General features: G+C 39.7%; 1 protein-coding gene across 1 annotated transcript in view; it reads right to left on the reverse strand.

Annotated features, from left to right (window-relative positions):
* svild (supervillin d) overlaps positions 1–15,940 on the reverse strand; it is a 54,675-nt gene that overhangs the window by 16,719 nt on the left and 22,016 nt on the right. The window contains exons 3-7 of the mRNA XM_056365916.1: positions 8,869–8,903; positions 5,584–5,645; positions 2,570–2,667; positions 1,859–1,964; positions 104–633 (exon numbers count right to left, since the gene is read on the reverse strand). Coding sequence (XP_056221891.1) covers positions 104–633; positions 1,859–1,964; positions 2,570–2,667; positions 5,584–5,645; positions 8,869–8,903 — 831 coding nt within the window. The remainder of the gene's footprint in view (positions 1–103; positions 634–1,858; positions 1,965–2,569; positions 2,668–5,583; positions 5,646–8,868; positions 8,904–15,940) is intronic.

Raw genomic sequence — 15,940 nt, forward strand, 5'->3', positions numbered from 1 at the left:
AGATTTATTGAGATATTTTATATTTTTTGTTCACTTTTCTTTGGACACACAAATTACGCCGACTGTAACATAATGCACGCAGTCTTTTTGTTCATCCAATGACCTCTGTTTGCGTGACGAGCCCAGACTTCCATCCAAACTGCTCTCCAGCTCCTCAACATCCTCTGACACTGTGGAGGTCTTCTCCAGGCTCTCATCAGGCGAGGAACTTCGCATCTCCTCAAAGCTCCCTCTACTGCTACCGCTGCTTCCTCCACTCTCTTGTCTGTCGATGCTGAAGCTCCCTCCGTCTGTGACATCATCAGTTAATGGCTCATCCTCATTTTCCTCACTGACCTCTTCCTCTATTTCCTCCTCCTCCTCTTCCTGTTCCTGCTCCTCTTCATATGCCTCCTCTGTCTCTTCCTCACTCTCAGGGTGGCTGAGGGTGACGCTGCTTTGTCGGGCTGGCGGGCACTCAGGCGTAGAGCCCTCGCTGTGGTCGGACTCCACACTGGTAGAGCGGCTTTTCTTAAGGATTCCCTTGATGCCTCGAGGCCCTGAGTCTTGGCGCTGCAGCGAGGGAGGCTGGCAGGGAGGAGAGGGAGGAGGAGAGGCGTCTCTGTTCTTGCTGTCAGAGAGGAGACTGGAAGGCTGATGTAGAGCGGGAGAAAAAAGGACAAAGTTCTTTTTACTGCCAGGAATTATATTTATAATATCTGGAACAAACTATTAAAGTTGCAGCACCACTTGAATAAGTGTATTCGACGCTGCTTGATTATAGGATGTAACTTTCACTGACCGGACCAACATTTCCCAATAGCAACTCTTTGGTAGTTTCCTCATAAATGGTAAAAACCTTCTTATTGCTTGTCTAAAAGTCTCATGGACTGTTATATGCAACCATGTATACAAACACATACTCCTGTTCCAACTACTACTGTCGGTGCTTACAGTGACCTACTGCTGTTATCAAGAGGCTGAGGGTTAGTAGGTCTGAGGAGCAGGAAAGGATGTTAGAAAGGACATAAACGTGGGGATAAGCAAATGAATATGGAAGATTTAGGGATTAAGAATCAAACAGAAACAAACAGTGTGTCAAGAAAGTGAGGGATTTGTCCATTGTTTGGGAGATTGCATGTGCTTTGTTGTGCTTTTCAAAAAAAAAAAAAACACAATAATAGAAAACATATGCCAAGTAATGTTGCAATTGTGAGACACAAAGCCTTTTGTAGTACAAGCTATCATAAATTAACTGTTCTAATACATGCTTCAAAATACAGTAAATTGCTTCAATGAAAAAGCATAAAAACAAATCCTTTAGTGTGTGTTCAATACGCTATTGCTTAGATGGCACAACAGCAGCTGGAACAACAGCAGACGTCCCACAGACAGGTCAAAGGTCATGAGGGAGTGCTGATTTAAGAGGAGATGAATGAATATGAATACACTGAGGGCGGCTTGGTGTTAAAGTGCAATGCTAACCAGGTGGTGTGCTTAAATGAAAAACACAATGTGCATAGTGTGTGGTAAAGAGTATGTGTACATACTTTCATGACTTGTGAGGATCAGTTTAAGATCTGGGTGACGTAATCGCATTTTGTCAAGATGAAGCAAAGAACGTGTGTGTTTGTGTTGCAACTGTACATAAGTGACAGATTACAATCTACATATCATGTTTGAAAAACAAAAAGCTAAACTAAAACAGATCTGATGAGAACAGCCAAATTTAAGGTGAGTAAGAGCTCTGGAATTGGCTTACATGCAGTGGTGCAGCAGTATTGGTCAAAAATATGACCTTCCCAACAAAATCCACAGAGATGACTTGTTTTTATATTTGAGACTTATGGGAACCATGTGATGTTTTTCAAAAACTAACCTTTTTTTGCTCTGCAGTGGTAGCATATTCATGCTGCTCCTTCCATGAAGGTTCATCTGTGGCCTCTCTCTCTTCCATTGCGTTGCCTACATCAGATTTAGGAAGCCTGAAATATCAGTAAAATACAGACAAAGAAGGTGGAAACAATTATTACATTTATTTTTTAAGAAACACTCTTAAAAGTTACTATTACTATTAGTATTATAACCATCTATTATAACCATCATTAATTATTCACACACACACACACACACACACACACACACACACACTAGACTTCTTACTCCAGTGGTTACAGTGCTAAGTACAGTTTGGCTATCACTGCTTCAACTTCAATCTGGTTTGCATCACCATGGCTACCACATAATGTGTGTGTGTGTGTGTAAGAGAGAGTGTGTTATTAAAGGCAAGCCCTGCAGGTTTATCTGGTTTATCTCTGCAGCTGTTTACATCAATGGACAACCTTTCAATTGCTCTGTAATTACCTCTGTGCTCCTTTCAGTCTGCTCAGTCTGTGTGTAAGAGTGTCAGTCGGTTTCAAGGGTGTTCTATCTGCTTGTGTTGTAGTATATGTAATATATCACAGTTCACCAAATATCACTTGACTGGTAAAAAAAAAAAACCCATAGCTCCATTCAAAAGTGTTAATGTAGACGGTCTAATAAAAAGATCTGACCACGCTGGCATGAAAAGCAGTTTGAACCTGCTTACCTGGTAGAGGCTTCCTCTTCGTCACTGCTCATTAGCTTACGCTTTACTCCGTCACCAGCATGTCTGTCGCTGCGTCCATCCTCTGTCCCATCCAGGTCCTACAGGCAGAGAGAGGGGTGAAGGTTAGGGGTTGGATTTTTGAGACGTACTGCTGAAGCCTTACACCAGCTGTAAGAAACAAATCTTGATAAGGAAGTGAGTGAATGAATAAGGCTCCACCCCTCCACTTGTTCAGAGGTCAGGGCTGTGGTTTATGAGTGACTGAGAAGGAGGGTTTTACTGGATTGGAGCAAGTATGAGAAATCTACGCACCTTGAGTACATACAGTACAAACTAAAATGGAGACAGATGAGCACTGCCAGTGCTGCATTTTCCACATTAAAGCAAAGTCTCCTTGAGGGAACCATTTTGGTTTGTTTTTATTTATTTTTTTACCTTCTGTAAAGGTTAAACATTGCTTCACTGGGTCCACTGTCTGACTCACTGTCCATATTAAGATCAGAGGGTAAGATACAGTTGACGATGTAGGGTTATTACTCTCTCATAGGCCCTTTACAATTAAAACAGTGAGTGATACATGCAAATCAAACAAAATAGTTATTCATTTTCTGCAGAAACCAAGTTTTAAGACATTTTATGATCTTTTTAATACCACATAGGATGCAATTTAATGCCTTTTTGAGAGTATGATGAAAGATGACAAGGCCTATAAACATTTATTATTGTATGACATTTTTCAGTACTTCCTAGCAGTATATAACAATAATTCCTAATGATATAATGAATTAATGTGACCTGGGTGTAGTACGCAACATAAAATGGATGGGTTGCTGCAGTAGTCAGTGTTATCAGTGTTACACAGTGTTCAGGCACACACTGATTACATAACTTACCCACCATCCCCATCGTCTTTTTTCATTTTCTTTTAGACATAAAACCCATTTGGTTATTTGTCACACTTCAGTGGTATCACTCACATTCATTCATTCATTCATTCATTTTCTACCGCTTATCCTCTAGTAGGGTCGCGGGGGGGCTGGAGCCTATCCCAGCATCTTTTCGGGCGAGAGGCGGGGTACGCCCTGGACAGGTCGCCAGTCCATCGCAGGGCAAACACATCGAGACAGACAACCATTCACACTCACTCACTCACTCACATTCATCAAGCAAAAAACTGTAATTTGTAAAATACTAGTTATCAATGCTCTGTCGTACACTAAAATTATAAAAGTGTATAAAGACAGTTTTTAGCTCTAACAGCCCACAATCAGATACAAAACATTTTATAACAGGGAAAATTAAATATTTAAGACCTTTTTAATGCATTCTAGGTTTTTTTTTTTCAAGACTTGGAGATACACTATCAACCTGAAATGGATAGTCCTGTTTGATACCAGCTAAATGAAAGATGAATAGAAAAAGAGGGACCTTATCTAATCACAAAATCTCAATCAGTTTGATCCATTAAAAAAAGACATAATTTAAGTCTCACTTTATCTCTGCGCATCTTGTTTTAGGTCTACTTGTAGTCAGAGACTTTTTAAAACCTGGATACAGTGTGAACCCGTGCAGCTGTGTGAGAGCTTTGTCAGTAAACACTTTGCTGGTGCCCTGGGGTGACCTGGTGAAGATAAGTGGATCTCCTGCTGTGAGGAAAGCTATGTAAATCAAATGCTGTTTTTTCACAAAATTACATACGGAAGCTTACACAATTAGAGACCTCTTAGAAACCAACTGATCCTCACAGATTTTAAAGAAAGATCTTATTTTCCACCCAGCAGGAATATATCCCCTTCTGCAAAACAAGTTTTTATATACTAGTCTGGAAATTCAGTCATAAAATTCATAATATAAATGAGCTGTATCTTTCTCCTGAATTCTGCATGCACACATTTTATTGCCTCCATCCGTGTTGGAAAGCAGACACACTATAACCTCACTCCTACTTGGTCTCTCCTGCTGGAGACACTGATTCACTGGCTTTCATCAGTGACTGTGGAGGAGAAATGAGTGATAAGGGCAAAGTGAAGACAGCAAATGAGCATCTGTCACTGCTGATGACCTTCAAGTGAGAGACCTTATAATAACAGAGATGTAGGGCAGAACAACTGACAGAGAGAGAAGACAAAAAAAGATAAAGAAAAAGTTTGATTGTGAGATAGCCTCTTTGTGGGAGCCTGTTTTCCCAGCACTTTTTTGGTTGGAGCGTCTTGCTGCCATCTGCGTTCACTTGGCCAACCTTGGCACTGCTCCTGGTCTGTGAAGGCCAAGTTTGAACAGCTATTTACATCCACTATCATGAAACCCAACCACTTCTGAAACCTAACCAGCCTGGGAAAAGCCGATACCCAGCTCATTTTTAAGCACACATGTAGCTTTCCCTAAGGATTGGGGACATTATCCAGTTTTTGTTTCCGAGTGCATCTTCTGGCTCTCTAGACTTTTCTTCCCACCGATGCTTTAAGACCTCCATGGACTGTGTGTGCGGAAGTCATGACTTTGGCCAAGCCTGTATCCAGGTGCAGGACAGCTCAGAGCTGTATGGAACAGCTCAATTTGTTATTAATGGAGCAAACTTCCAGAGGGAGGTTGAAGCATACACCAGCTGCACTGGAAAGGGCTTTGACTAAAGCAGCAAGGGATATAAAAAGAATTAACCATAGACTGGTGATAAAATATGGATATAGCATCTGTGACATCACTCAAAAGATTAGACATTGATGATTTTAAGTTTGGATTTGGTAATCTGTGTGCTGTCATCTTGGCAGTTTTAGGAGGAATGAAATTTAAATTAAAAAAGGGGGAGGCTGGAAAGTGGCTGAGACACGTGTGAATCAGGCAAACATGCTTCTATGATAATTTGGGCATTGTAAATGTACTTTGGACCTGTGATCATTTAAACATATTCTACATTAAAAACAAGTAATTAATCAAGGTTTAGTTGGTACATACTATGCCATATTTTGAACCATGAAAACCTTGACAAACAACAAAGTGTTTCAAAAATACCGTACCTTAGAAAGAGACATTTTGGATGTAGCAGACGTCTTGGATGAGTCCACAGGTGTCTCATTAACTGAAAAGAACACACACAGACAAGGTTGACCATGTATGCAGAGAATTGGATCCGCACATGATCGGGCAAAGTGTCACGTTAGAATGATGGTTTAAGATGGATGGTATGTGTTTGGCCTCCACAACATGATGTCTGGTCTCGCACTAACTTTTTGTAAACATTGAACACAATCGCATGTAAACGCAGAACTCGGCACAAGACACACACACACACACACACACGCACACACACACACATACACACACACACATACACACACACACACACACACACACACACACACACACACACACACACACACACACACACACACACACACACACACACACACGATGTGTGCACTGACCTCAGGTTGAGTCTGAGAAGTTACCAGGCACCAGTGGATTCAGAGAGTCACTCTGACATAAAAGAGTGATAGTAAGATATGCGACTGTGGGATATGTGGGAGGAATACATTTACTTTGTGTTTGTGCTTATGTGTGCGAGAGAAAGAAAATAATTTCTCATGTGAGCTGTCTAATCAAAACCAGCCCTGAGAATATAATAATCTTCTAATCCGGACAAAAGGAAACAATTAAATTTAATGATATTCCAAAACAATACAAATTTCTTAAGTCAGCACACTCAATCCCATTCTCCAGCTCTAAATCTGTTTTTATTGCCTTGACAATTTAACATTTCAAGCCAAGGTGGCCCCCCTCTCTAAAGAAAACAGAGGAACAAACAAATCCAAATAATGGCATGTCTCTGAAAAACCCCCGTTCTGCACTGGAAAAAACTGCTCAGTTTAGGCCTAATACTCTCGTTATGATTTATGTTTCCATGCTCCCCTGCTGTCCAGAACTTAGCATGATTTAGTTCAGATGATGAAACATTAAGCATTGCAGACTGCTGATTCCACTCAGACTGTACTCCTTTAGTTTTCAACTCCGGTCCAATCTTTTTACATCATCATCCATCCAACATCCAAGTGAAAGAGGGAGAGCGAAAGAGAGAGAAAGAGAGAGAGAGAGAGAGAGAGAGAGAGAGAGAGAGAGAGAGAGAGAGAGAGAGAGAGAGAGAGAGAGAGAAGAAAAACTCAAGAGACGGAAAAACCTCCACTTAAGTTCACTGACTCTTCAATAAGTGTTTTCATCCATCTCACAAGACTGCTAAGCTTTAGCTGCTGAGAACTTTCTGGATGGGCGTTTGACCTTTTAATGGCCAATAGAGTCTGGACATATCAGAGTACATGATGAAACAAAGTAGAGTTCATATAATCTGCACAATATGTTTTACAGCAGCACCGACTCTCTCCCTCCAGAGGGAAAATCTAGGAGTATTTGCTTTGAATGAAGACACTGCACCTGCAATGTATATGGCCACCTATTGTTTACAATGATTATGGAGGAGAAAAGGGTTCTAAATATGTTTAGATGTAGCACCTTTCCAGCAAAGTCATGGTGAGCTGAAATCATTCTGAATGCACTAATGACAAACTGCACTTGCACAGTGGAAACACATCTAACTGAAGGCCTTAGTATGAAACAGTTAAGATAGCTGAAAGCTGGAGGGTCAGGGAAACCCTCGATGCGACCATGAGAGGCGTTCTGGCTCTGAGCACTGACTCCTCTGCCAGCTTGGACAGGAAGTTCCATCAGCTCTGTGTATGCACTGCCAGTGCTCTCATACTCTGTGGCTCTGTCACGCACATACTGTATCTCTATTAAAGATGAACACTGACTGTCCTTTCTTTCTCTTTCTGTATCTGTTTCTCTTCCAACCAGAAAAATACACTGTTATTTTTGGTCTCTTTTAGTCAGTTATTTTACAAACCATGTTTGACAGATAATCATCAGAGCAAAGGAAATCCCCAGTATTCAGTATTATTTTGTCTTCATATTTTTGGTCTAAATCAATGATTTGGTTTAACAGGCTAAATTTTACTCAAATGAAATAAATATATTAAATATTTCCGAACATACTGGATTTTTTCTTAAAGACTGACAAACTTAAAGTCATGTTTGTATTAACAGACCAGAAAATTCCAAGATTCCAAAAATGTATGTAGCATATGTTCTCATCATAGATTAGACCCAGTTTACTGAGATGATGGTATAGCCCATATACAGCCTATGTTGCTGCAACAAAAAAGCTCCACTAATGGCAGTGGATGAGTTAGCAGCTCAGTAAAATACAATAATCCAATAATATTTGGATACACCAGCTCTGTCATTTACTACTTATGTGTGTTCTGCACTTTTTACATTTAGAAAATATAGGAACAATGCATTATCTCAATCAGTGATTACAATGAAAAACCTTTCAACATAAAAGGTCTTAGATTAGAGAACTAGCTTATACTGTAACCTCAACATAATGGCTTTGATATTTTATAGTCTTATGACTCAAGTTTTAGTTCTTTGCTTCTTTTGTTTTGATTAGGTTTGAAAATGATTTAGACTTGTTCAACCTGACTTCCTGATTGAAGTAAAAAATGTTACACAACACTGCAACACGCGTCCTGAAATACTGACATACCTGCTGTTTGCTAAAGGTACCTTCCTATCACCCCTTTGTCGCTATCTTTTTTTTCTTGTACAATCAGGCAGTGACACACAGACAGACAAACAGACCGACAGACAGACCGACAGACAGACCGACAGACAGACCGACAGACAGACAGGCGACAGACAGACAGACTCTCAGGCTGTGGGCTCAGGTGGCTGACTGAGTCAGAAAAGCAGCCAGTAGCCCATGTGTAAACTTAACCATTTTCTTCTCTCAATAGTAGCAGGCTCCAAAATTAGCTCATAATGCTAGCTGGCTGAAACAAGCTTCCAGTGTAATTGCATACGGTCAAACATTTGCACAGAAAAACACGAGTGTATGCGCGCACCTCCTACGACCCGATCTTTGAACAAAAACTCTGCAAACACGTGCCAAACATTATCTCCCTTATTTTTGAGAAAGAAAACCATTGCCTGAGGCTCGACATAAACTTTAAATTAGACAATAAAACACGTCCAAGCACATCAATAGATCTGTTTTCTTTCACTCCTCCTCAGTGGCAGAGTATTACAAAGAAAAGGTCTATAAACCAGGTAGGTGATCTGACATCAGCAATGAGCTCAGTGTTCCTTTAACACTGAGTAATAGCGATAGCTTGAATGAGTTAAGGGATAAAGCAGTCCGTGGAACAATATAGGATGTGAGTGTGGTGTAAGTGGAGGGTTCGTCTTACCCTGTGGCTCCTTGGTGTCATCAGTTTCCAGCAGCCTAGGAGAGAGAGTGAGAGAGAGAGAGAGTGAGAGTGAGAGAGAGAGACAGAGAGAGAGTGACAGAGAGAGAGAGAGAGAGACACAGAGAGACAAATGAGGTCACTCTAACATACTGAGGTGATGACAGGATTACGCAGCTGTTACAACTGATGCTTACAAGCTTGACATAAAAATTAGTATATGAAGTCTAAATCACACAGCTATAATCCAAAAATGTACACTTAAGCCACATTTAAAAAAGATGCAACATAAACCAAACGAACAGGGATGAAGAAAGAAACTTACACTCCCTTGTACGTTATGCACCCCACAACATTTACTCAAACTGCTCTTCCAGTCCCTTGTTAGCAAAGACAGAACAGCAATGCCTGTGTAGCATCTGAAGATGGCCATTCATCTCTAAGTAATGGGCGTTAAATATGGATGGGGACAGCAGCTGCCTGTGGGGCAGCAGTGCTGATGTAACAGGAGAGGGAGGGCAGGGGGTTGGGGGCTGCTTTAAACACAATAGAGAATCGTGGTGGACATCTGGAAGGGGTCAAAGGTTATTGAAGAAGGGGAGATAGCCCCAAGCTCATCTGCCCAATCGAGATCGGGACCATTGTCTAAATAAAGCCAGGTCCATTTAAAATGCTGTGTTTCCTTCAAGTACAAAACATTGTGCTCCATTAAAATACAGCAGCAACAGTTTCAACTGACCACATGACAACGTGTCAATGAGCAGTGGCAACTGAGTTGTTTTGAGTCACTTTGTGTCTATTTTAGTGACATTTTGAAGATGAATGATTAAATAAAAACTACAGGACATTCTATAAAATATTATATCAAACACCTATGATGTAGAATACATATCTTAATGCAGAGTTATTCAGCTGTCAAACACATCAAATAAACGCTTTAACAATATAAAAGTAAGAATACTGTAGTGTGGACTATGTTATGAGGGAAAAACAAAAATATAACTAAATATTGAATCCAACTCAGTGTCGTCTAACTTGTCCTTGTTTGAGTCCCAAAACACTGTTGAAAAGTAATTTTTACAGTAATTTTAGGATTGGGTTTGGCTACCGCAGAAAGTTGTGTCAGTTTTCGGATGGACTGCCTCAGCGGAGCCTTGTCATACTGTGGGAAGTCAAAATATGCCAGACCAAGGTACTTATGGTGTGTGAATATGGTGTAGTTGGAGATGGGAAATGCGATGGAAAACAAATTGTTGGAGTTACCAATATCAGTGATGTCATACACACCAGTCTGTGGGTGTGTAATATACACATGAACTTTAAAATTAACTTATTACAGTGTCACATAATTTACATAACTTCACCCATTTAAAGCTACTGGAAAGTCTGTTTGTAGACCTTGGTGACAAAATAATTTACTCTGCAACTGCAGGGCTCAGCAACACTTCATCAACCCCACCCACACTTTGACTGCTGGCTGACGGAGAGGGGCCACACATGTTGTTGCTATGCTCCCATAAGACCAGATAAGAAGAGTGGAGTGCAGAGATTGGGCGAGAAGAAAAACAGCAATACAGTAATGGGGGAAGTTGGAGTTAAAAGTAAATGGCTTTTAGTATTCAGGATTTACGGTAAACATTCTCATTCTTGCTCCATTACATTATGGCATGCACACAAAGCATTAAGTGACACTGTGAAATAGAGAGGGGGGTGAAATAAGAGTATAGTATGGATATAATCATAACTCTGACATGGTTAAAAGATTTAGTTCTTGTTTCCTCTAATTTGTGTATTTAACTGTTGGAAATCTTGCCCCCCTCATATAAATGGTACAATAAATCTGCAATAGTTGAGCCATGTAAACAAAGATTAGGCCAAATGTCATCCAATCTTGTTTCTGATCTAAGGCTTTTGACCAGCACCATTGTGCCAGTAGCACAGCTGCTGGTATTTACTACACAGTACAACACATATGAATTTCCCATAAATGGATAAAATCTACAAATCAACTACATTCTGTATATTGTGATAGGTAACAGGAATAGATGTAAAAACTTTTCCATGTACAGTATTGTGTACAGTTAACTATGAATCCAACTCCCATTACCTTACTTTTGTATATCATTCTTTTTACTTATTTACACTACTATGTGTATAGAAGCATGATAAGTTTGCACAAGTACAGTACCCTGGTACATACAGTCCCTGCTACATACATTTTGCGACGGCTGCCGCCACTGCTTCAGAATATTTTGAAATGTCATGTCATTACACGACTCCGCAGAGGTGCAGTCTTGCTGTGGCCTGCTGGTTTAGCTCAAAACTGGCCAGACGACCTGCTTGGTTCGGCTTTCCATACTATCCCCCTGCATAATACAGTGAAATATTCATTTGATGCAGCGGTGACAGACTCAGATCAGACACTGAGATTAGAAAAATACAGGTTCATAAAGCCACGATGCTAATAATCATTAGCAAAGCAGTGTAGAAATCATTCAGCTACTCAGCTACTCACCCTCCGAGCGCCACTTTCAGTGGTTAAAATGACAAACGTTACTAATTAATGTTAATTCTGTCAGTAACATGATGTCAGGCCTAAATTAAACTTGGCTGTTGTCTGTTTGTGTGCTCGCTACATGCTGCTCTTAGCACTTGTCAGAGATAAATTGTGAGGGAAGAAGCTCCACTCTGTAACACTGCTGTACAACCACAAATTACCTGTGAGTGTTTTCTTTAGTTCATACAGAGTGAGATGTCTTCTTTCCCGTCATATCACTGTCAGGGTGGCATTCTCCCAACTGAACTTTCTTTCATATCATATCAGTAATTTAAGCTTTTTGACTACATTTTTGAAAAACAGCCTTCAGTATTTGTTCAGTATCAACATTGTGATAACTGTCAAAATAACAATTATCAAATAAATGCAGACAGAAAAAAATACAAAAAGTGTACTTTTGGTATTCAAGTCAATTAAATAATTTTGCTTGCTTCCATCATTGAGGGAAAACACTTACAGCCCCCGCTGTTGAAAAAAATCATATGTACTAAATTTTTGTAAATATTTAATATTAAAGGATGAATTTCAAGTGACATTTGTAAATGTCAAAGTGAAGTGTTTGGGAATGTCACCATTCAAGTGTGACTTTACGCGGGGAGGATTCCTGTCTGCCTCAGATAAACCTGTTGACAGACAGTTTTCATTATCACTGGGACAGCTCAGTTCCAGTTTCCTTCATGCTATTTCTGTAACAGACGCACACAAACACACTGCCTAACAAGGCTCAGTGAATATTTGCGAAGCTCTAATCATAAAGTACATGCAAGTCAGCCAGGAATCAGGGATATACTGAACTGATATGAAATTCAGAATGAGCTGTAAGGATACTTTGAAAGAACACAAATATCTCCAATCACCCCCTGGAACTGATGGTGAAAGCATAATATACAAATAAACCTCTTATATATGGTGGGGGGGGGGTCAGCCGATGAGTTTGTGTGAGTGTCACCGAGTGCCACAAGTGTGCCTGTACACAGGACTGCACAGCTGGAATTTGACATGCAGCAAACCTCATAACAAAACTGACAAGATTAGTAGATAACATGACAGGCATGTGAGACAAACACATCAACACGTCAACCCGTCTTCGTGCTCTCTGTAATTAAAAATGTCATCCATATCTTTGTGTGTGACTTTACTCTGTATTTTGCCAAATATTCATTCTGCTGTGGTTAACCGATGCTGGAAGAAAACAGCTTCTTTCCCACCGCACATTGCTGCAAAACACAATTTTATTTAAACTTCCTCTATATCCAAAAATAAGCACAAACCTTATGCTTGAAAAGATTTATGATCTGTATCCATTTCAACACTAAATTTTGCACTGAAAAAATGAAACACATTCTGATATAAACAGGACGATATCCAAAACAAACAAAAAAAATACATTTCATTATTAAACTAATACAGTTTTGCCTTGAAAGATTATCAGATAAGATCTGATGAAACTTTGTTCTGCGTGTAATGCATTTATTTTCAAGGTTTATTAGAACACAAGACATGTCTTTCCCAGTCTTATGAAGTAAACGGTTCTAACAAGCCATCAATCAAATCGATCTAGATATCTTGCTTCATTAAGCACAGGGCATGAAAACTTGGCAAAGCTCAATTTCCCTCCCCCCGCAAGCCCCAAACTCTGAAATGATCTTAAAGCCCTGTCCACGTCAGTTCTTCGCTCTCTATTGTCATTCCCTCAGGCTGTTTTTCAAAAAGCAGACAAGAGCAGACAAGTCTGGCTATGTGCAAACAGCAGGATCCCCTGCTTGATTACAGCTGAAACATCCCCAGACCCACGACTGGACATGTCTTACTCTATGCACAATTCTAAGAAAAGCATTCCTGGCAGCATATATGAAAACTCCAAAGTCTTCCAAGTCATCCTGACAAGACCGGTTTGTTATTCCCAAATGTGCTAAACATGTGAGAACCCCCAGATGACTCTAAAGTGAACCAAAACAAGCAGCGTGCATATCATCACTGCAAAGCATACCATGGCAAAATAAATGTGGCAGTTCTCTGCCTTGCACGCATGGCCAATTTTGGAAATGTTAGCAGCCATGTTTATGTAACCCATGTAACCCACTCCTGAAATTACACTTAACTCTAGGTTCGTGAGGAGCTAAGGAACATAGACTGCTATAACCATAAATGAAGCACAAACAGGGTACTTTTCAAAATGTAACTTTAGTAGTTGAATTTTGAGTGATAATTCACAACATGTAAATAACAACAATGAAAATAAAAAATAAAAATGGGCCCTTTAAAGTTAAAGTCTTTAGTTTGTTTTGATAGTCAATAGAGTCTGTGTCCTGTGATCACTGTCAATATTTGTCCAGTCAATCCTCTAGTTTCCTTAGATGTAACTGTTCCTGTTACAGTCCTGGATATAGTTATCTTCCTGTGGATATGTGTGCAGTCCTGGCGACTAACACCACCCTACCACCAGGTGAAGTGTTTCGATGAGTTGATCTTTACTCCAAGTATAATCAGGCTGGAAGGCTCGCCATCGGATAGATCTTCAGAAGTGGTTCTTTCGCTGTCCATAAGACCTGACCTGTTTGATTGAGCAAACAGGACTTTAAGAATTTGCTCTTTCTATTTGTTTGTTGCACAACAATAATACTAAAGCATAACAACAATGTAACACTAAGCATCCCATGTGATGTAGAACTCAGTGATAACATGTTCAGGCCTTGCATTACGCTCTAGTTCAAAAGTCAAATCTCAATAAAAAATATCTTAATCAATGTACAATAATACCAGCATACATTATTGTATACTATAATACAATTTAAACAACAACTAACATAACTATCCTGCCAATAGCATTGAATTTTGCTTAAATTCAATATTAGAAAATATTGCAGGCAGTATATATATGTTACACACGGCTCTGCTAATATTTGCAATGCCCACTCTCTAATGAAAGTGCAAATAACATTAGCATAACTCTTCACATTTCCCACAGTAAAATGTAAATACTATGGCTCAACATTTACATCTGGAAAACAGTAATAAAATAATAATAAACAACATTATATTTCAACATCCTTCTCTCATATAGTGCTGTTAAATTGTTACTGTACCAGTAGCATTTAGCATTATTACATCAACTCACTTCAATAAACAACAACAAAACTCACTTTTAACAATAAACAATTCTGGTGTTACACCACAAACTTTTCTATCAACTCAACATACAGGCAACGCAACGCCATAGCAACACAGCGCTGCACATGAAATTAGCAACATTAGCACTTTTAGCTATCTTACCGAGATAGAAGGAAAAGAAAAACGGGGCTTTCCAACTCCCGCTCGCTAATACTTCCGCTGTCTTCTGTGTTGTTTTGTAAGCTTGTAGCGGTTTTAAGCTTAACTAATAATAACTTTTTTTTCAATGTTACTCATCCGTTTTGTTTCTCTCCTCCGCCATTACATGTCTCTCTGTCTCACACACGCGACCCGATTACGCAGGTGCATAGTGACCTGTCAATTATGTTCAGCTAGGGGCGGGACTTAGTGAACTATGCATTCTGAGTGGCTGATTATTTCTACACTCATTCTGAATAAACAGTAACATTACAATAACACATTATTAACAGTTAACCCTTTGTTGTACCTGGGTTACACCTCCCCCCTCTTAACTGACATGAGTCCCTTCATGTTCTCCTTTCAAAAGATTGATTACTTTCAAATGTTTCAACTAAAGCTCTATTAAATCCCTCTAATATGGTTTGGGCAAAAGAAATCAAGGGATTTCCAAGTTGTGGGTAGGTAAACTTCCCAGGTACTCTTCTTGAACGCTCAGACCTCCGAGGGTGTTCAACTGCTTTGTCACTGTTAGCATTTTCTGTTTCAACAGGAGCTTTACCACTAGTTGTGGCTGATTGGAGGTCATCTCTCTGAGATTCATCCTCTGATCCTGACAAAGAAATACAATCCTGAGTTTCTTCAGTTTGTACAGTCTTTTGTAAACTTGATGTTTCTCCTTCTGGTTGTACTGCAAGTTTCTCATGTTGAAATAAATCAGGCAATAGTCGTTCCATTGTGTCTGTTTGTTGCTCTTTTTCCAGTTCAGCTTCAGCTGTATTGTTTACTGCACTTGTTTCAAGTTGATCGTTAGTCTTTTCTGTGCTTTTTTCGGGTTCATTTGCAACAGGTAAGTTTTGTTCAACTTCCAGTTCCACAGGGTTTATTTCCATAGATTTAGGATCGTTCTCGACCAACGACAGGTCAGGTGAGTTCACAGATAGAATCTGATGTTCCTCTTCAGGTAAGTTGTCCAAGTTAACAGGCAAGTGTTCAGCTCCAGTAGGCATTTCACTTGAAGATGCTGTCTTCCTTTGTATCTTAGACGTATCTGAGACTTTTGAAAGTTTTGTCTCTATCTCAGAAATTTTCATTGGATAGAACCATGAACTTTCATCATCATCGTCATCTGAACATAAAGGTTGCTCATCTGACTGAATGGTTGTCTGCCTTGTTCTCGGCCTACGACCAGGTTTTGGTGTTACTTTT

Source organism: Seriola aureovittata, chromosome 21, assembly GCF_021018895.1.
Source record: "Seriola aureovittata isolate HTS-2021-v1 ecotype China chromosome 21, ASM2101889v1, whole genome shotgun sequence".
Taxonomy (NCBI): domain Eukaryota; kingdom Metazoa; phylum Chordata; class Actinopteri; order Carangiformes; family Carangidae; genus Seriola; species Seriola aureovittata.